This window comes from Lynx rufus, unplaced genomic scaffold (genome assembly GCF_022079265.1).
Source record: "Lynx rufus isolate CCGP_SWC_20201006 ecotype Redwood Valley unplaced genomic scaffold, mLynRuf1.p SCAF_8, whole genome shotgun sequence".
In the NCBI taxonomy this organism is placed as follows: domain Eukaryota; kingdom Metazoa; phylum Chordata; class Mammalia; order Carnivora; family Felidae; genus Lynx; species Lynx rufus.
In genome coordinates this window covers 132,639,904-132,658,785 of record NW_025814896.1, presented here as the reverse complement: position 1 = coordinate 132,658,785, position 18,882 = coordinate 132,639,904, and the positions used below count along the sequence as shown (strand labels likewise).

General features: G+C 35.2%; 1 protein-coding gene across 1 annotated transcript in view; it reads right to left on the bottom strand.

The window, feature by feature from the left end:
- Positions 1–18,882, bottom strand: part of ROCK2 (Rho associated coiled-coil containing protein kinase 2) — a 138,127-nt gene that overhangs the window by 76,208 nt on the left and 43,037 nt on the right. The window contains exons 2-3 of the mRNA XM_047069606.1: positions 4,295–4,376; positions 3,238–3,338 (exon numbers count right to left, since the gene is read on the bottom strand). Of these exons, the coding sequence (XP_046925562.1) occupies positions 3,238–3,338; positions 4,295–4,376 (183 nt within the window). The remainder of the gene's footprint in view (positions 1–3,237; positions 3,339–4,294; positions 4,377–18,882) is intronic.

The window sequence follows — 18,882 nt, the reverse complement described above, 5'->3', positions numbered from 1 at the left end:
ATATTATCGCATCTTTAGAAGCTAGCAAAGCTCCTGAAGCAAAACAGATCCTGATTAAATACTTCATTGATGGAAGGATACATGAACCATTTCATGTGTGGCAATTAACTGCTAATATTTACTAAGCACTTACTATATTGTAAGAAACTGTTCCAAATTTAATTACATATATTTCTTCCACTAATGCTATGGGGTTTAAATGTTACTGTTATCTTCATTAGCAGATAAGACACTGAGGCAGAGAGCGATTAAGTAACGTGTCTGCACGGACAGCTAGTCAGCAAGTCAGAAGTCAAGTGTAAGCAGTCTGACTCTAGCTCTTAAATACTACAGTATAGTTGCTGTGGCACACTAAAGTTACTTTTACAACGAGAATTTTCTTTGTAGAAACGGACTAGTGGGCCCTCTGTGGTAATATATTTTTAACCTGACCAAAAAAAGTATTCCATAAGACAAATCTGCACCTACTATTGTAAAACTTTCTTTGGATGACTAGAAAAACATAATCATAAAGATGTGCCAAATGTGGAATACTGCCTACACAGCTGTCAAACTAATTTATCTAACACATGCAAATCAACTTTAAAAGACGATGGAAGAAGCACTTGGACCTTTCATTTTGAATCTTCTCCTTCTTTTCAAGACTCCCTGCCAAAGGTAACAGAACAAAGAGCTAACGCCAAAACAAACATGCTCCAAGTTCTTAGGTCAGGTCAGCAGATTAATGGAATGTTAAAGTGTTTCTCATTTTTAAAAACATGTGAATTTGTTTTATAGAACATAAAATTTGGAATGGAAAGTTAACAACAAAAATAAAACCCTCTTCTTTTCCTTTCCTTTCTTGAACGTACTGAATTTGAATTATCAAACTGTCACATTTCCTTCAAAAACAGAATTCCAAATTCTATTCTCTCTTATCTACACTGAATCCTGATTATGAAGAAACAATGTATTTATTTCAAATACTAGTTTTATGAATTTATGTATCAAATAGGCAATAATTTTAATAGTGGCTAACAGGGAACACTATAACTAGGCTTATTTTTTTTTAATTTTATTTAGTGTGTATTTATTTTTGAGAGAGAGAGAAAGAGGGAGAGGGAGAGGAGGGAAGGAGAGAGGGAGGAAGAGAGAGAGAAAGAGAGACGGAGGGAGAGAGAGAGAGAGAGGGAGGGAGAGAGAGAGGGAGGGAGGGAGAGAGAGATCGAGTGTGAGCTGGGGAGGGGCAAAGAAAGAGGGAGACACAGAATCTGAAGCAGGCTCCAGGCTCTGAACTGTCAGCACAGAGCCTGACGCAGGGCTCGAACTCACAAGTGGTGAGTGTCAGAGCCAAAGCCTGACACTTAACCAACTGAGCCCCTCAGGCTCCCCAGGCTTATTTATTTTTAATTCACTTAATCCCCTATAACAAACCCATGACACAGGTATTCTATAGTTTGGAACTCAGAGAGATTGAGAAACTTGTCTATAGTCACTATAATCTTTGGAGTTAGGCCAAGGCAGAGATAAGATTCAACTACTTTATATTTTCCACTATCTTACAGGACCTGTCATAACTCAACTACCATGTAATCTAATCTCTGACCCTCCCCCCGCCCCCGCTCCCCCCTCCAAGCGCATTCTACTAGCCGAAGTTACACCACTTTCACAGACTCAAAACAAAACAAACAAAAAGCACATTACCTTCCAAGGCAGCCCACTCCTCAAATCTACTCCAAATTAACTTCTCAATCCCTTCAACCGCACCTCAGATGGCATCATTTCAACTCCCTGAGCGTTCTATCCCTTGAGTACCCTCTACCAACATGCCTTTTAAGACAGGGCAACAGTGCACAGAGAATGAGTTTTCCATTATGGCCCAATCATCTCAAAAGAGAGAACACAACACCTATATCAAAGCAATCCAAACTTCCTTTACTATTTTGGACAGCCACATCACCAATGACTCTTGCTTAGTTTACATTCAAGGAAAATTGTTCTTCAATTTATAATTACTGTTAAGGAATCTATTTCTTGAGTTCTTCACATCTAAGTACAGTTCTTTATTCTGGCTAAATTTCACTTCTATTGGCCAATGGCCTTCCCAACTAATGTTTTCTGGATTTTGACTTATCATCTGAAATCATCCTCATACTTCAGTTTTAACTCATTTGCAAAATTATTCACCGCGTCACCACTGCCCCCATACAATAAATGCCTTATTAATAAAGTGGTGAATAGGAGAAGAGGGAACTCTAAAATCTGTCCCTGGGCATCTCTGTCCAAGGTACAATTCATGCCTTCCTCAGTCTCCTTAGGATACAGCTATTAAATTAGCTGTCTATTAAATTATATGTCTATGAAATTATAAAACTGTCTGTCCACATGCTTATTCATTGACATTTCTCCACATCCTCTTCAAGCATGACAGACTTTTTCAAATATCTTATAGATATACATCACACCTATTACACTACCCTGATCTACAAGTTCAATAAACCTATCAAAAAAAGAAGGAATGAAAGAGAAGCAAAAGTGACTGGTTCCTAAAGAAATTATGCTAACACACAGTGATCAGTGTTTTTCTCATGCAGAAGAACACTACTGAGCAAAAGACAGAATTTGACCCCATAATTTAATCAAAGAGATTAAGATTAATCTCTCTAAGATAGTGGAAAATATAAAGTAGTTGAATCTTATTTGTAAGGACAAAAAGAGTGGAATTTCGTATTCGAGTGACAAAAACAGGAATATTATTACAGTTCCTCATGAATACAAATGACATTTATTACAAACATTTATATTTCCAGTTGGTACCACTTTCATCTGCAAAGATAAATTTCATATGTACTTTCAGTTATTCTTATGGCTTTCAGTTATTGCAATGTTTCTCATATTATCCAAATAAAATCTGTTAAGGAAGAATAAATATTATTAATCTGAACATATTAAATAAAAACACAATAGTTCTTGTGGAATATTAACTGCTGGAAAGGTCATGTACGAAACCACACTGGCCTGATTCTCAATCTCAGTGTTTCAGAGTTACAAGAAACGTGGGTATCCGTTTACGATTATCTCCTTTTACAGGTGAAGACACTGAGGGTTTTCGGAGATGGAATGATCTGACCAAGCTCACAAAACTAATTCTGGCATGGCTGGGCAGAAAAATAACATCGACTCAGGGGCTGTTGGTAATATTTCACAAAACCCTGTCTTTAAAAATGATATAAAAGAAGAAAACAAATACTTTCTTACCAGCTGCACTTCACCAAAAGCACCTCTCCCGATCACTTTTACAACATCATAGTCTTCTGCCTTCATCTGTAGACCTCTGATTTTTTTCACAATTTTCTCATCTGCAATAAAGAAGATTCCATTTATAAACAATACGTTACAATAATCACCATATTTGTAAACAAATTTTCATTTCAAGAAACGGGGATTAGTTTTTAGCTAAATCTGTCAGTTCTCAAAGGTTGCTATTTAAAAAGCTAAGATACATATTAACTTTACATGAAAGACCCAAAATGCTACGGTTTATTAACACATATAAAACAAACAGTACTGACAACCAAAAAGTAAGAATTAAGCTATTCTGTTGCTTGACAAGATGACAGCTGAACAGTGAGGATCCACGCGTCCTAGCAGTGCATTCTGAATCACGGCAGAGAGCTGCTATGAAATTACTTGCAAGGCTAATCTTAGTAATAAATTTTCATAGTCTACTTCTTTGGGAAGTAGCAATCACATATTGTAGATATAGTATCTAAAGACAAGATTGTTTAATCATGAAAATAGCCCAGTCTCTAACAATTCCAACTTAAAAAGCTTACTATGATGATATAAAGTGTGTATTAGATTATTTTGAGAATTTATTCGTAGAATTCAACCTCATTTACACCTTCACTCCAACATCAATACTGGCAAATATTAAGTTACCGTATATATGACAATAATTGTTATCGCATTATCTTTCATTACCTAGACCGACATGTCTACATTCATACAAACATAAGGCTCATTAAGTCTCCTAAGTAGTATAAATCTAAGTCTTAAAATTGTTGGTATTAATTTAAAAGTTCTCTTTGAACTGCCATAAATAACCTGTGCTAAACTTAGTCTGAATAATTTATATAAAATCTTGAACTTTAACATACTGCAACTAGATCTGCAGTTTTTCTTTAAAAATAAAGAATGCTAGCATTTAAATGAATCAACTAGCAAACTAAATAGTTTATAGACTATAATATTAATCAAACATAAATCTCTTATCAAAAGTATAGTTATAGGATCAAATATGAAGGTTACTCACATCTATTTAAGAAATTATCTATATTCTTGTTTTTCCTCAAAGCAGGAAAATCCAAATCAAGGACCAAGGAATTTAAGCCATCCTGTTTGACAAAAAATTAAAAAAAGGAAAAAGAAAGTTGTTACAATTTCCAAATATTAAAAAAAGTCTTTAAATTTTATATGTTGTTCTTGCTAAATAAATATCAATCTACTTTGATATAAAATTGTCCAATGGTTCCATATCCAACAGTTTTAACTCATTTCCTAACTTCTGCCAGAGAATATTATGAATGATTGTATCATGTTTTCCTTTGTTATTTTAGCCAGTAGAAAAATATCAGTTTAAAATATGCACCCACTATTATTTCTGCTAGTCAGATGTCTTCCTTTCTCTCTTTAAATGCCTAGTAAAATTTCACCACGCTTTTTTGACTTTAAGAAATGCACACAGGGGCGCCTGGGTGGCTTAGTAGGTTGAGCATCTGACACTTGATTTTGGCTCAGGTCATGATCCCAGGGTCGTGGGATCGAGCCTCATGTTGGGCTCTGCGCTGAGCATAGAACTGTTAAAATTTTTTTCTCTCTCTCCCTCCCTCCGTTCTCCCTCTTTCCCTCTCTCCCCCCTCTCTCTGCCTCTGTTCCCCACTCTCTCTCTCTCTCTCTCTCTAAAATAAGAAAAAGAGAAAGAAATACACACAGACTAAAGAAATTAAGAAAATAATCCCATTTACAACTGCATCAAAAAGAATAAAATACCTAGGAATCAATTTAACCAAGGAGGTGAAAGACCTGCAAACTGGAAACTGTAAGATATTCATGAAAGAAACTGAAGAAGATACAAATAAATGGAAAGATATTCCCTACTTATGGATTAGAAGAGTTAATATTGTTAAAATGTCCATACTACCCAAGCAATCTGCAGATCCAATGCAATACCCATCAAAATTCCAATGGCATACTTCACAGAACTGTAACAAATAACTGTAAACTTTGTATGGAACCACAAAAGGTAACAAATAGTCAAAGCAATTTTAAAAAGAACAAAGCTGGAGGGATCATCCTCCCAGATTTAAACTATACCACAAAGCTATAATAATCAAAACAGTATGGTATTGGTACAAAAACAGACACATAGATCAATAAAAAGGAAAGTCCAGAAATAAACCAATACATATATGGACAATTAATCTTTGACAAAGGAGGAAGAACATATGATGGAGAAAGGACAGGGTCTTCAATAAATGGTGTTGGGAAAACTGGATGGCAACGTGCAAAAGAATGAAACTAGACCACTGTCTTATACCGCACACAGAAATTACCTTGAAATGCATTAAAAACTTTAACGTAAGACCTGAAACCATAAAATTCCTAGAAGAAAACACAAGCAGTAAGCCTTTTAACATGGTTTCAGTGACATCTTTATATGTATCTGACTCCAAAGGCAAGGGAAAGAGAAACAAAAATAAAGGAGACTACATCAAACCAAAAAGCTTCTGCACAGAGAAGAAAACGTACTGAATGGGAGAAGATATCTGCAGACCACATATCTAATATGGGGTTAATATTCAAAATATATAAAGAAATCATACAACTCAACAACAACAAAAACCCAAAAATTTGATTTAAGAAATGGGCAGAAGATCTGAAGAGACATTTCTCCAAAGACAGATAGTACATGAAAAGAGTTCAACATCACTAATAATTAAGGAAATACAAATCAAAACCACATTTCTCCAAAGACAGATAGTACATGAAAAGAGTTCAACATCACTAATAATTAAGGAAATACAAATCAAAACCACAATGAGATTTCACCTAATACATACTAGAATTACCAAAGAAAAGAAGTAACAAATGTTGGAGAAGATGTGGAGAAAAGGGAACCGTCGCACGCTGTTGATGAGATTGTAAAGTGATGCAGCCACTATGGAAAACAGTATGGAGATTCCTCAAAAAACTAAGAATAGAACTACAATATGAGACAGATATTCCACCTCTGAGTATTGATCTGAAGAATATGAAAACACCAATTTGAAAAAATATTTACAACCCTAAGCCAACTGCAGCATTATTTGCAATAGCCAAGATATGGAAACAACCTAAGTGTTTATCAACAGATGAATGGATAAAGAAGATAGTGTATATACAATGGAATACTAGTCAGTTAAAAAATGAATGAAATTTTGCCATCTGCAATAACATGGATGGACTTTGAGGATATTGTGCTAAGTGAAATAAGTCAGAAAGAGAAATACCCTATTTTCACTCATATGTGTAATCTAAAAAAACTCAAATGGACAAAATAAAACAAACGCAGACCAGTAGTTACCAGAAGGGAAGGGGGTGAGGGGTGGGGGGTAAACAAAATGGGTAAAGGGGGTCAACTGTATGGTGATGAATGATAACAAGACTCGTGGTGGTGATCACTTTGTAGCATATACAAGATGTCAATTATAAAGCTGTACACCCGAAACTTATACCATAAAACAAAAAGAGAGAGAGAGAGAGAGAGAGAGAGAAAGAGAGAGAGAGAGAGAGAGAGAAAGAGAGAAAGAGAGAGAGAAAGAGAAAGAGAGAGAGAGAGAGAGAGAGAGAGAGAAAGAAAGAAAGAAAGAAAGAAAGAAAGAAAGAAAGAAAGAAAGAAAGAAATACAACCCGACTAAGGAAGTTCCCATTCACTTAACAAGCATTGATTTTTTTTTTTTTTGGCCTAATGCATACAAAGAACAGAACAGAAAAATCCAAAAATAAATGACACTAACTATCCTTACACTCAGGGAACTCAGTCTCAAAAGTAAATTTCCCCTAAAAACATAAATACAGGAAAACACAATGTTCAGATTTCTTTTCAAGTTTTCTATATTTTCTATACTTTTTACAAGCATACATTAAATTTATAGTCAAAATAAGAAAAAGTACATACATATAACTTGATGAGGGTTAAGAAAAACTAATAAGAAACAAAGTCTTTAATTACTCAAAGGATATGTCTATGAAGGTAACAATATTTCTAAAACACTATTGCATATACTGTCTTCATCCCCAAGTAATTCTGAAGAGGGCATGAAGAAGTACTCTTCATTTTAAAATATAAACTAAGGCTTAGATAGTAAGTGACTTTGACTTGTCCAAGTTCATGCCCATTAGGAAATGACATAGCAAATACTACTTAAAACTTAAAGGTCCAATATACTTAACTCATCCCTAGTGTCAATGGCCAGACTAACACCAAGAGGAGCTTGGAAGAGTAAAGAAGGAGCTTAAAGAACTGAAGGATTGCTAAAAAATAAAACAGCAATTAAAAAGCCTTTTAGGAATGTGAGTACGGTGGAAAATGGGAAAATTAGAAAGGCAACTTGAGTTTTTAATTTACTAATTACAGAGAAACTGCACATCCTATGTTTATTTACCATTCAGTTATACTTCATATTTTTAATTTTCATTCTTCAAATATTTTGTTCACATTTTATGAAAATATTATTTAATAACAGAAAGGGCACAGGTGTTAAGAGTAAACTACAAAAATTTTTTTATCAAAATTAAAATTCTTTATAACCCACTGATATCATCAATGCAGACACATAAAACAATCTTAATTCTCCTGAACTGAAAAAAAATACATTAAAAATAATAAATATTCAACTCCCAGTGAAGCTGAGATTATTCAAGTCACACTTTGAGATCCCACACATATATACACCCACAATTTCCCTCTCCAGGACAGATGAACTGCTTCAAGGATTCCAGCATTTTAGCATACTTGGCTATTTTTAACTACCAAATTATTGCTATATCTTTTGGGCATAATTTTGCTATTGTTAAACAGCAATAAATTTACTGGTTTAAAACGTAAAATCTGAATCACTTATTTTTTTAGGTATACCCATAATTAATGGCTTTAAATCAAAGAAAGGTGCATTTATTTGGAAAGCCTTCTTCTGTACCTCCATAACCTACCTCTACAAGAATTAAAAATTTTAATTGACAAGGCAAAAGCTTCTATTACAAGAAGAAATTTCTTCTTCTGGTTCAGAGACTTTTCAAACAAATGGAATATGAACACTTTATACAGATATGATAAAAGTAACTGCATTAAAATCTCCATCTACACATTGGGGTGCCTGGGTGGCTCAGTCAGTTGGGCGGCCGCCTTCGGCTCAGGTCATGATCTCGCGGTCTGTGGGTTATAGCGTCAGGCTCCGTGCTGGCAGCTCAGAGCCCAGAGCCTGCTTCCGATTCTGTCTCCCCCTCTCTCTCTCTGCCCCTCCCCCTGCTGTCTGTCTGTCTGTCTGTCTCTCTCAAATCATAAACATTAAAGAAAAAAATTAAAGTCTCCATCTACACATAACGATGAAAAAAGAAATCCTTTGGGAAAAACAAAAAAAGCTACAGCTTGACATTAATAAAAGGATTGAATCCCTGCTTATCCCACATCCTCCCTACAAGTTATCACAAGAAGATGGGATCATGTAAAGATTAAATAGTCAAGAAGAAAATCTGGAAATAACTTATAAATGTTTCCCATAATATATCCTACCAGGGTAGAGTCAGAAAGCTTTTTCAGCAGTTGTTCAACTCATCAGTAATACCATTTTGGTTTTCTTAAGCCATTTTTAAAGATCAAATAATACCTCACCTGTGCATTGTTTTTTTTTTTATATAGCATTTATTTTTGAATAATACTAGAATACTTTAATCTGCTAATAATTTATATCCGAAGAAAATGTATGGGGTAATATATATTTTAAAATGTACATTTATACTTGAGGTTTTATATTTATAAATTTTCACATCTGAAATGTATTCTATTTAGTATCACTTATCAAGAAACAAATTATGAATTTTTTTAAGACACCAGTATCTTCAGTATATGAAATTAATACTGAGATCCAATGCCTAGGTTAGCTCAGGACTTAAAAACCTGTGTCTCTGATCGTCCTTGTTATGTACTTTCATATAAAGCCCAGGCAGTGAGATTTTTTTTTCAGTATCTGTGATTTCAACAGATTCCCTTTGTAGAAAGTGATACTAGGCTGAGATAAAAAAAGTTTTTTTAAAGAATAAAACTGAAAGAAAAGCCTACTACCAAAACTCCAAAGCAATGAACAAAATTAACACTACTTGTCCCTTTCATCACTTCCAAGTGCATATAAATGACAGGACCACATTTAAAAGAACATTCAAAAACAAAACAAAACAAACAAAAAAGAAAAGCCACCTACCACTGCCAAAAAATATTCAAGGGCCAAAGAGAAAAATGCCAAATAATGAATAGGAACTAAAGGCACAAATATATAGAAGATTTAAGGGCAGGGAGCAGTAAAACCAATGGCGGAAAATTAAAAGGGCCTTGATGTGGTAAAGAACCAAAACCAGACTGATTACTGGGAAAACAGTAGCTAGAACGAAAATCTCAGCCCCAAAAGAAACTGAAAGAAGTCTCACTGCCCAAGTTCTATACAAAACTGCACAACTAGGTAAGTCAGATACAGCTTTCAATCAAGTCCTGAGCTAACCTCCGAAAACCTGCCCGGTTACTAAATCCTCCACATCTCTAATATTACTGGCCGAGAAAACATGAATCTCCTCCAATACTGGACTGTGGTTATCTACATGTGAAAAGTTAACATCAGAGGCAGAGGAAGGCAGAGAACAGTGCATTATACTACTGCCTTCCTGAACAAATAGGTACAAGCCAACACCCAATTTTTCCCATTATAATGATCATGGTGGAAAATATATATGTAATGGCTTATTTTCCTAACTTTTCCTGAATGCAGAGCCTTTAAAATTTTAAATGCCAAGAAAGAATGAAGTGCTGGACTTGATTTCACTTTCACTATAAACTGCCCCTAAATATCTGTTTTAAAATATCCAAATAAATGGGGCGCCTGGGTGGCTGAGTCGCTTAAGTGTCTTTCAGCTAAGGTCACTTTCAGCCCAGGGTTTGTGAGTTCAAGCCCTTCATTGGGCTCTCTGCTGTCACCGAGCCTGCCTCAGATTCTCTGTGCCCCTCTCCTGCTTGCACTTTCTTTCTCTCTCAAAATAAACTTTAAAATAAAATAAAGTAAAATAAAATATCCAAATAAAATGCATTCCTCCCCTCTACTCCCCCAAAAGGAACAAGTTTGGAAAGACTTCACCAACTGGGAATGCCTGAAGTGATAAGCAAAATGATAGAGACACTATGCTAGGAATTTCAATTGTTAAATGCAGCCCAAAATATCCTTTAACTGAAAATTGTATAAAATTATGAGTTGTCAGCATATGGATAGTATTTTTTAACTGGGTAAGATCACTAAAGGAGTATAGACAAATAAAAAAGGACCAAGGGACTGAGTCCTGGGATATACCAACATTAAGAGAATGAGAAGAGGGGACTAAGAAGGAACCAATAAAGGAACACTTGTGTTATCTTAGCAGCAAGAATGAGAGAGTGATACATACATAGTCAATGTGACTTGTTTCAAATATAGTTATTTAAGGCTGTGAATTTAGCAATGTGGAGGTCATCAGTTACTTTCATAAGAGCTATTTAAACTATAAATTTGTTATTTTCAAATCACCATTCATTACCTTCTTACTACTTCTGTTTTACTATGATTGCTGTACTCGCATTTAAAAAACAAAACAAAAACCTTCTTGAAGACATTATTTTGGGTTCACACTCACAGACCTTAAATAATACCTAGCATTCCAACTTGACCATAGTCAATATAGTATTTATTACTAACAAAAGGAAGTTTTCTAGACTTGTTTGTGCCATGTACTGTGCAATGCATTTTTACATGCAGTCAACATTTTAATCCTGATAACGAAATATAAGCTAGGTTACTACAGTTATACCCACATCAGTAGGCACAGAAACTAAAGTTATAAGGCAGGTTAAACATCTGCCCAAGCCAACAGTTTACAAGTGACAGTATTAGAATTTTATGATACATTTATATTTTAAACATTACTGAACTTAATTAAAGTTATTCCTCTAATAGAACACTGAACAACATCCAGGTTTTAAAGTTAAGAGCACAAATGAATACGAAACGTATTTTCTGTGTATCTGCTATACAGATAAGTAACCAGGAAATGTTATTTAAATGAATTCTTCATACATTTTCTCCTTCTGTTATTCCAACTCCAACTACAAATACAAAACTAAAAACTGTGGGACCAAAGAAATCCAACTTAGCAAATAAAATATAAATTTTTAAGCCACCCATATGCACGTGGAGAAACTTCTGAAACTTAAGTATACTCCATATTATTTTTACACTATACCCTCTATCTCACCTAGAAAAATCTAAGTCATATTAATAGATCTGCTATCATTTATCAACATCAGATGAGTAAAATCCTTAATGCTTATTTTACAATATTTAGTCTAAGATCTGTCAGTCAAATTAAATTAAATAAACTAAATGTATCCTGTCACCTAACAAAAAAGAATCTTTAAAGAAAAAAAGTCATCGAGGAAAGTAAGAAATAAGAGTATTGGGTGAAAGTGTCTCACACACATTTTGCATCCTATAAATTAACTCCACTATATAAACTTGAGTAGCTAACTTAATGAAGCAAAAGAGAAATTTTCCTATTTGCTTATATATATTTTCAACTACCTATAGTTACCATAAAATGAGTTCTTAAAACTCCCTACTGCCTTAAAACAATATATATGGTACATTAATGAAGTAATACATTTCTAACAGTAACATTCATATTTAGAACACTTAAAGATGAGTAATTATGGGGCGCCTGGGTGGCTCATTTGGTTAAGTGACAGACTTCGGCTCAGGTCCTGCTCTCACGGTTTGTGAGTCCGAGCCCTGTGATGGGCTCTGTGCTGACAGCTCAGAGCTTGGAGCCTGCTTCAGATTCTATGTCTCCCTTTCTCTCTGTCCCTCACCTGCTCGTGCCCTCTCTGTGTATCTCAAAAATAAACGTTAAAAAAAAAAAAAAAAGAGTAATTATATCAAAACGTATTTAAAATCTGAACTCTGAATTGTAGGGGGAAGGAGAACCTCCTTGAACAAAGAATACAATTTCCACTGATACTAAGCCTTTTTTTTTTTTTAATTTAAGAAAGAGAGAAAGCGCGTGAGCCATGGGGAGAGGGGTAGAAGGAGACAGAATCCTAAGCAGGCCCCAGGCTCAGCGTAGAGCCCAATGCTGAGCTTGGTCCCACAACCTTAGGTTCATGACCTGAGCAGAAATCAAAAATGGACATTAAACTGACTGAGCTACCAAGGCACCCAGATCTTAAGTCTTTCCAAAGTCTCTGTATTTGAACAGGTTCCTGATTTCTAGAGCCCTTTTTACCCTCACATACCAATGTGGCTCAGCACAGCATTCTTCCAGTTCCTGACTTTATTTACAATTTTGAGATTTCTATTTTGTTCATCATTTTTTTTTTACATTTTTTAAATACTGTGATAAAATATTATTTATCTTGATTAATGTCGGTTTGGGGCACCCGCTTCAGTTTTGTGCCTACGGCAAAGTGCCTCACAGGCCTAAGCTTGGCCCCGGCCCTGGTGCTAAGAGACTGAAATCTCTGAGACACTCATGAACAATTTCATATTTTAATTTTTTAAAACTGTGCAAAGAATCATAAGTTGATTTGATCAATGCTTTAGAAAAAGAATTAACCGAAATATTAAGTGCAGAGTTAATGGCGAGTATGCCGTGTTAATAAAGCAGCTACTGTATACAGACAGCTTGCGTACCAGACACGGTGGCAAACACTTTCTATAACATCACTTCATGTAATTCACTGAATTTTCCAAGTAGACTGTAGAAGCAGGTGTTATTAACATCATTTTTTTTAATTGAAGAAATTAAACTTAGAGAACTTCTCAGAATCGCACAGTTAGAAAACAGCAGGGTTGGGACTGGGTTCAATGCTCCTTCAAGTAATTACTAGTTTGTTTGGTTTTTAAGCTTATTTATTTTGAGAGAGAAAGAGAAAAAGTGGGCTCTGAGGAGGGACAGAGAAAGAGAAGAGAGAGAATCCCAAGCAGGCTCTGTGTTGTCAGCAAGGAGCCCAACATGGGGCTCGATCTCACCAACTATGAGATCATGACCTGAGCCCAAGTCAAGAGTAGGCCGCTTAACCAACTGAGCTACCCAGGAGCCCCAGTAATTATTAGTATTTTTAGTATTTAAACTAAGTTCTAAATTTTTTCTTCTAAAAATATTAAATCAATAGGAAGATATGAATCAAAGTACTATGCATAACGTAGTATATTGTTCAGAAACACATGAATAAAATTAAGATCAAATTGTACTTGTATTACTGTACTTTGGTTTATAAATCAAAATTGTATATCTTTTCTTCTAAAAATAAAGTTTTCCTCCTCAAGGAATATATAGTATTTTACTACTCCCTATAGAATAAAACAGAAAATCAGTTACTTTCCTCCTCATTATAAAATATCAGAAAAGTTGTGGCGCCCGGGTGGCTCAGTCGGTTAAGCGTCCGACTTCGGCACAGGTCACGATCTCTCGGTTTGTGAGTTCGAGCCCGGAGTTGGGCTCTGTGCTGACAGCTCGGAGCCTGGAGCCTGCTTCGGATTCTGTGTCTCCCTCTCTCTCTGCACCTCCCCCATTCATGCTCTGTCTCTCTCAAAAATTAATAAACATTAAAAAAATATTTTTTTGAATTATCATGATAGTTAATACATCATCTGATTGAATCCTATTCCTAATTTAACACTGGTATTCAGTTGAAAAACTACTAGCAGATAAAATTAAAGTTGTTATTCTAATACTGATTGTAGATAAATCAAACTTAAAAAATATTTTGCGTATCTGTTACTCACAAAATTAAGTACTATACATAGACTTTGGGACACGCCCCACTAAAAAAACTCTGCCCATTCAAGGTAACAAATATATACAAAGAAAATAATTAGTATTATTAAGAATAGAAAGGTTGGAGATGATAATGGCCAATAACACAAAGCAATGTTTATTATATCTTTGTGGATGTATGCACAGAGAAAGCGAGAGAGTCAAGCCACTCTAACAATAGAGCTATGCCAGCAGTTTTCGAATTTTGAAGGTAAAGTTTTGTTTACTAGTGCCTTCTTTACTAGAAGGTAAGACAACTTGAGTCACATTTTCACTCAAAGACTAAGAACAATCCTCCAAATCTCTGTTTCCAGTCAATTGTTTAATTATACAAACAGAACCATCTCCTTCATTTTATAACTAGAAGTCTGCCCATAGGATTTCCACCCACCAAGAACCTAAATATAGATCATTTCCACAAGTTGTGAAATTAAAATTTAAGCTTCATCTCCAAACAGACCTTATCCATTTGATCCATCAATCACTCAATAAATGTTAGTTATTTTTATTTCCAGAATTTTCAATACCACCCAAATAGATATTTTGCATTTACAGATTACATTCGAGAGATGTAGGGGCATAAAGTGCTTTATATTTGGCTTTTTCATCTAAGCCTATCAGCACATCTTTGATACTAACAGATGGAACCAAAAACAGTTCCTGGGGCGCCTGGGTGGCTCAGTTGGTTAAGCATCCAGCTTCGGCTCAGGTCATGATCTCATGGTTCATGAGTTTGAGCCCCGTGTTGGGCTCTGTGCTGACAGCTCAGAGCCTACAGACTGCTTCAGATTCTGTGTCTCCCTCTCTCTCCGCCCCTCCCCCACTCATGCTCTGTCTCTCTCTGCCTCTCAAAAATAAATTTAAAAAACATTTAAATAAAAGTTACATTACTAACTTAATGTGTTCCATAAAGAAAACTATTTTACTTCTTTAAATTTCATTTTCAACATCAGTATAATACAACATCTAAATCACAGGGCTAGTCTGACAACTAATCATGTATTGTTTATAAAGGTTAAATCTGAAAATGACTAGTCACTATACCTATTTTTTTGTTATGAATGTACTTACATTGTAATCCACTTAACAAACTCTTTTTATTCCCAAGTAGTTTTCAATCTTCAACTTTATACAGCTTGAAATTTTATTTCAGCCAATTAAAATCTAGGAATGATGACCTACAACACATAAGTGTTAGGAGCAACATTTTGATAGCAAGAAATTCAAAGCAACCTAAAAATTTGGTAAAGAAATACTAAGATTTTATTAAGGCTTGTTAGAGCTATATTAAGCAACCATTAAAAATGATGGTTATAAAGATTATGTAAAAACTAATATAAAATATTAATGCTAAAAGAAAGCACAGAATATATTGAATGTATGATCATTCTACTTAAGGGAGTACGCATATGAAAAACTTTGAATGGAAATGCAACAAAGTAAATATAGAAATGTGATATGATCATGGAGTTATGTGGTTTTGTTCTTTTCTTCCCCTAAATTCTAACATTTTTTTGAGGTACATTTTGTAACTGATAATATAGTATAAAATCTAAGTGTTCACTAAGTGTCCAAGATATAAAGTACTAAAGAACACACTTTAACAAATTTAGATTTCAAAAAAGTTACTCATTTATTACCTCTAGCTTTCCTTATTTCTACTGAAACATGTCCTATTTTAAATTCTAAAACTTTTCACTGTTCTGCCTCCTACAAATCATATGTTCTTTTTCTCCCTGAGAGCTCTCTGGAATTCAAATAAATGTTGCTTCTACCCAAAGCTTGAACAGGAATTTTTATAGTGGTTAACAGATTAATTTGGGAAGACTGGACTTTCCATCCAAAAAGCAAGGTGGGTCGCTCCATCAACTTAAATTCTCTATTTCCTACAATAAAGTATTATTTACATATATTCTATATATTTCTTGTCCAGCCTCCTCCTAAGTATTTTACATTTTTGTGGTTATTATCACATTTAACTAGGTTGGGCATGTGAAGGACACCGAGCTCCTTTGAGAAAAAAATTAAAAATTTTTTTTAACGTTTGTTCATTTTTGAGAGACAGAACGTGAGCAGGGATGGGGCGGAGAGAGAGGGAGACACAAAATCTGAAGCAGGCTCCAGGCTCTGAGCTGTCAGCACAGAGCTCCACGCAGGGCTCAAACCCATGAATTACGAGATCTTGACCTGAGCCGAAGTCAGACGCTTAACCAACTGAGCCACCCAGGCACCCCTGAGAACAAAATTTTAAACGTTCCCAAATGAAACATATTTGATATACCCCATTTCTTACTAATTAATGTTCAAATACATATTAGGCAATTAAAAACAAATGTGATTTCCTTAAAATTCTGTTTAAAACTTGTACAGAAAAGTAGTATAAACTTCATGAAAAACATGAATGAGGGGTGTGGGGCCGGTGAACTTTATACTCCAGAACCCCCCTCATCCTGACTCAGGTGCTAATTATTACATCATAAGATAAAAATGAGTAAGTAATTCCTCTTCAAGTTTGCTAAATTTCAACCAAGGTTTTCTATTACAAAGACATCCTCCACTTTTAAATTCTTACTTGTGTTTGAAATGCTGGCAGGGAAGGGGTAACGTGAAGTCATATAACCTTATACTCTGTATCACATTTCCCAGGTGAAGAAAAATACGTTTCTTATAACTCTTAAACTTAGATGAGAAGTGGACAACTGAACTGCTGGGTGAATGAGATGGAATGAAAGGAATTTCAAACACAACACTTATCCTTGCCTATTATTAGAATTTGGTATGTCACTAGCTCCTAGTAGTATTTTTTTAAACTATAGACATTTAAATCTCTCATTTTATTATTTTAATGTTTATTTATTTTTGAGAGAGAGAGAGAGAGAGAGACAGAGCCCTAGCGGGTGAGGGCCAGAGAGAGAGGGAGGCACAGAATCTGAAGCAGGCTCCAGGCTCTGAGCTGTCAGCACAGAGCCTGACAAGGGCTCGAACTCATGAACCATGAGATCATGGCCTGAGCCAAAGTCAGACGCTTAACCACCTAAGTCACCCAGGCACCCCTAAACCTTTCATTTTATACCCCACATAAAAGCAATCATTGGAAATATTCCAATCACATCATTATTCTGACACATATAATATCCTCAGTTTTCCAGTCAAATATTAATCACATCTAAATAATAAACTTCTGAAGGCATAACCAAGTTTACAAACCAAGCTCTCATGAAAATCAGAGGGCAAAAATATATACCCACAAATCACATTAGGACATCAATGTACATTGAGCACCAACTCTGTGCCAAGGGAAGTCACTTTCTTTCTCATTTAATTCTCATAAAAACCCCCACTGTGAAAAGGAATGTAGATAATGGAGAAAAGCTTTTGGACAGAGCCATTTAGCTACATAACAGAAGCAGAAGTTCTAACCAGAAGCAGCTATTTCTACTCCCCATACAACTACTACTAGAAAAGAGCAAAATAAAAAGTGTTTGTAAAGTATACACCCTTTTCCTTCTAATTATATATGTAACTCTGCAGACTCAGTGGCCCCATACTTTTACTGAAAAAGTAAAATATTCTTCTCAACAGGGGCGCCTGAGTGGCTCAGTCGGTTGAGCGTTCGACTTCGGCTCAGGTCATGACCTCACGGTTCCTGAGTTCGAGCCCTGCGTCGGGCCCCGTGCTGACAGCTCAGAGACCGGAGCCTGCTTCGGATTCTGGGTCTCCCTCTCTCTCTGCCCCTCCCCCGCTCGCACTCTGTCTCTGTCTCTCAAAAATGAATAAATGTTAAAAAAAAATTTTTCTTTTTTAAATTTTTCTCAACAGAAACTACAGAAGCAAGGTATATTTCATCCTCACCTAGGAAGCAATGTTTCTTCTCCACATCTGAGGGGACTTTTTAAGTAACACTTCAACAACTAGAAAAAAAATTTTAACCTTTTAAATTAAGTATCTGTCCCATCTCCCTCTCCCTTCCTCCCTCCTTCTCTCTCTCTCTCTCTCTCTCTCTCTCTCTCTCTCATCTACTGTATCTACACTCACTCCCCCATAAATAAAAGAGAAGACGAGCAAGTCTTAAGGGAATCTAATATACTATTTTTTGGTCTGTTTTACATTTTGGTAGTACATACATTATTACTTGGCAGACAAAAGGTCGCATTGCTAAAACAATCTGAAAACCATACAGGCAAATCTAGAGTTTACAAAGGCTGATTATCAACTATCATTTCATTCATCACTCCTCTACATATTGCTCAATTTCTGGCAATAACAACACCCCAAATACAAATAAGGACTTCTTGTCAATTCAGATACACATTAGTAACCCTGGTTTAAAAAAAAAATACCTAAAAACACTGAACCTAAATCATCCTTAACTTGAACTCACAAATCACCATAATTTCTCCTACACTCAAAAGGAAAAGGTAATAATACAAACACACACATGGAGTTAATTTTAATGATCGACTTCTATGGCTGATAATTCTATCTACTCTCTATACCAGGACCTAGTACCGTATTTCCAAGTATCCACAAGATGCCAACAGACCTCAGAAATCTCCTAAGTTAGCTGTATGTACTCAATTGGAATATATAAGATGATCCACTAGGGTGCAGGAAGACGATATTACAATTTTGCATATTTAACCTTAAAACATTTTAAGTTCAATATAGGAGTTTTCAGTAACATCGCACTCTTGTTAGCTTTCACCGAAGTGTGAAATACTACAGTTTATATGCATCTTACCTTATTATAGGTAAATA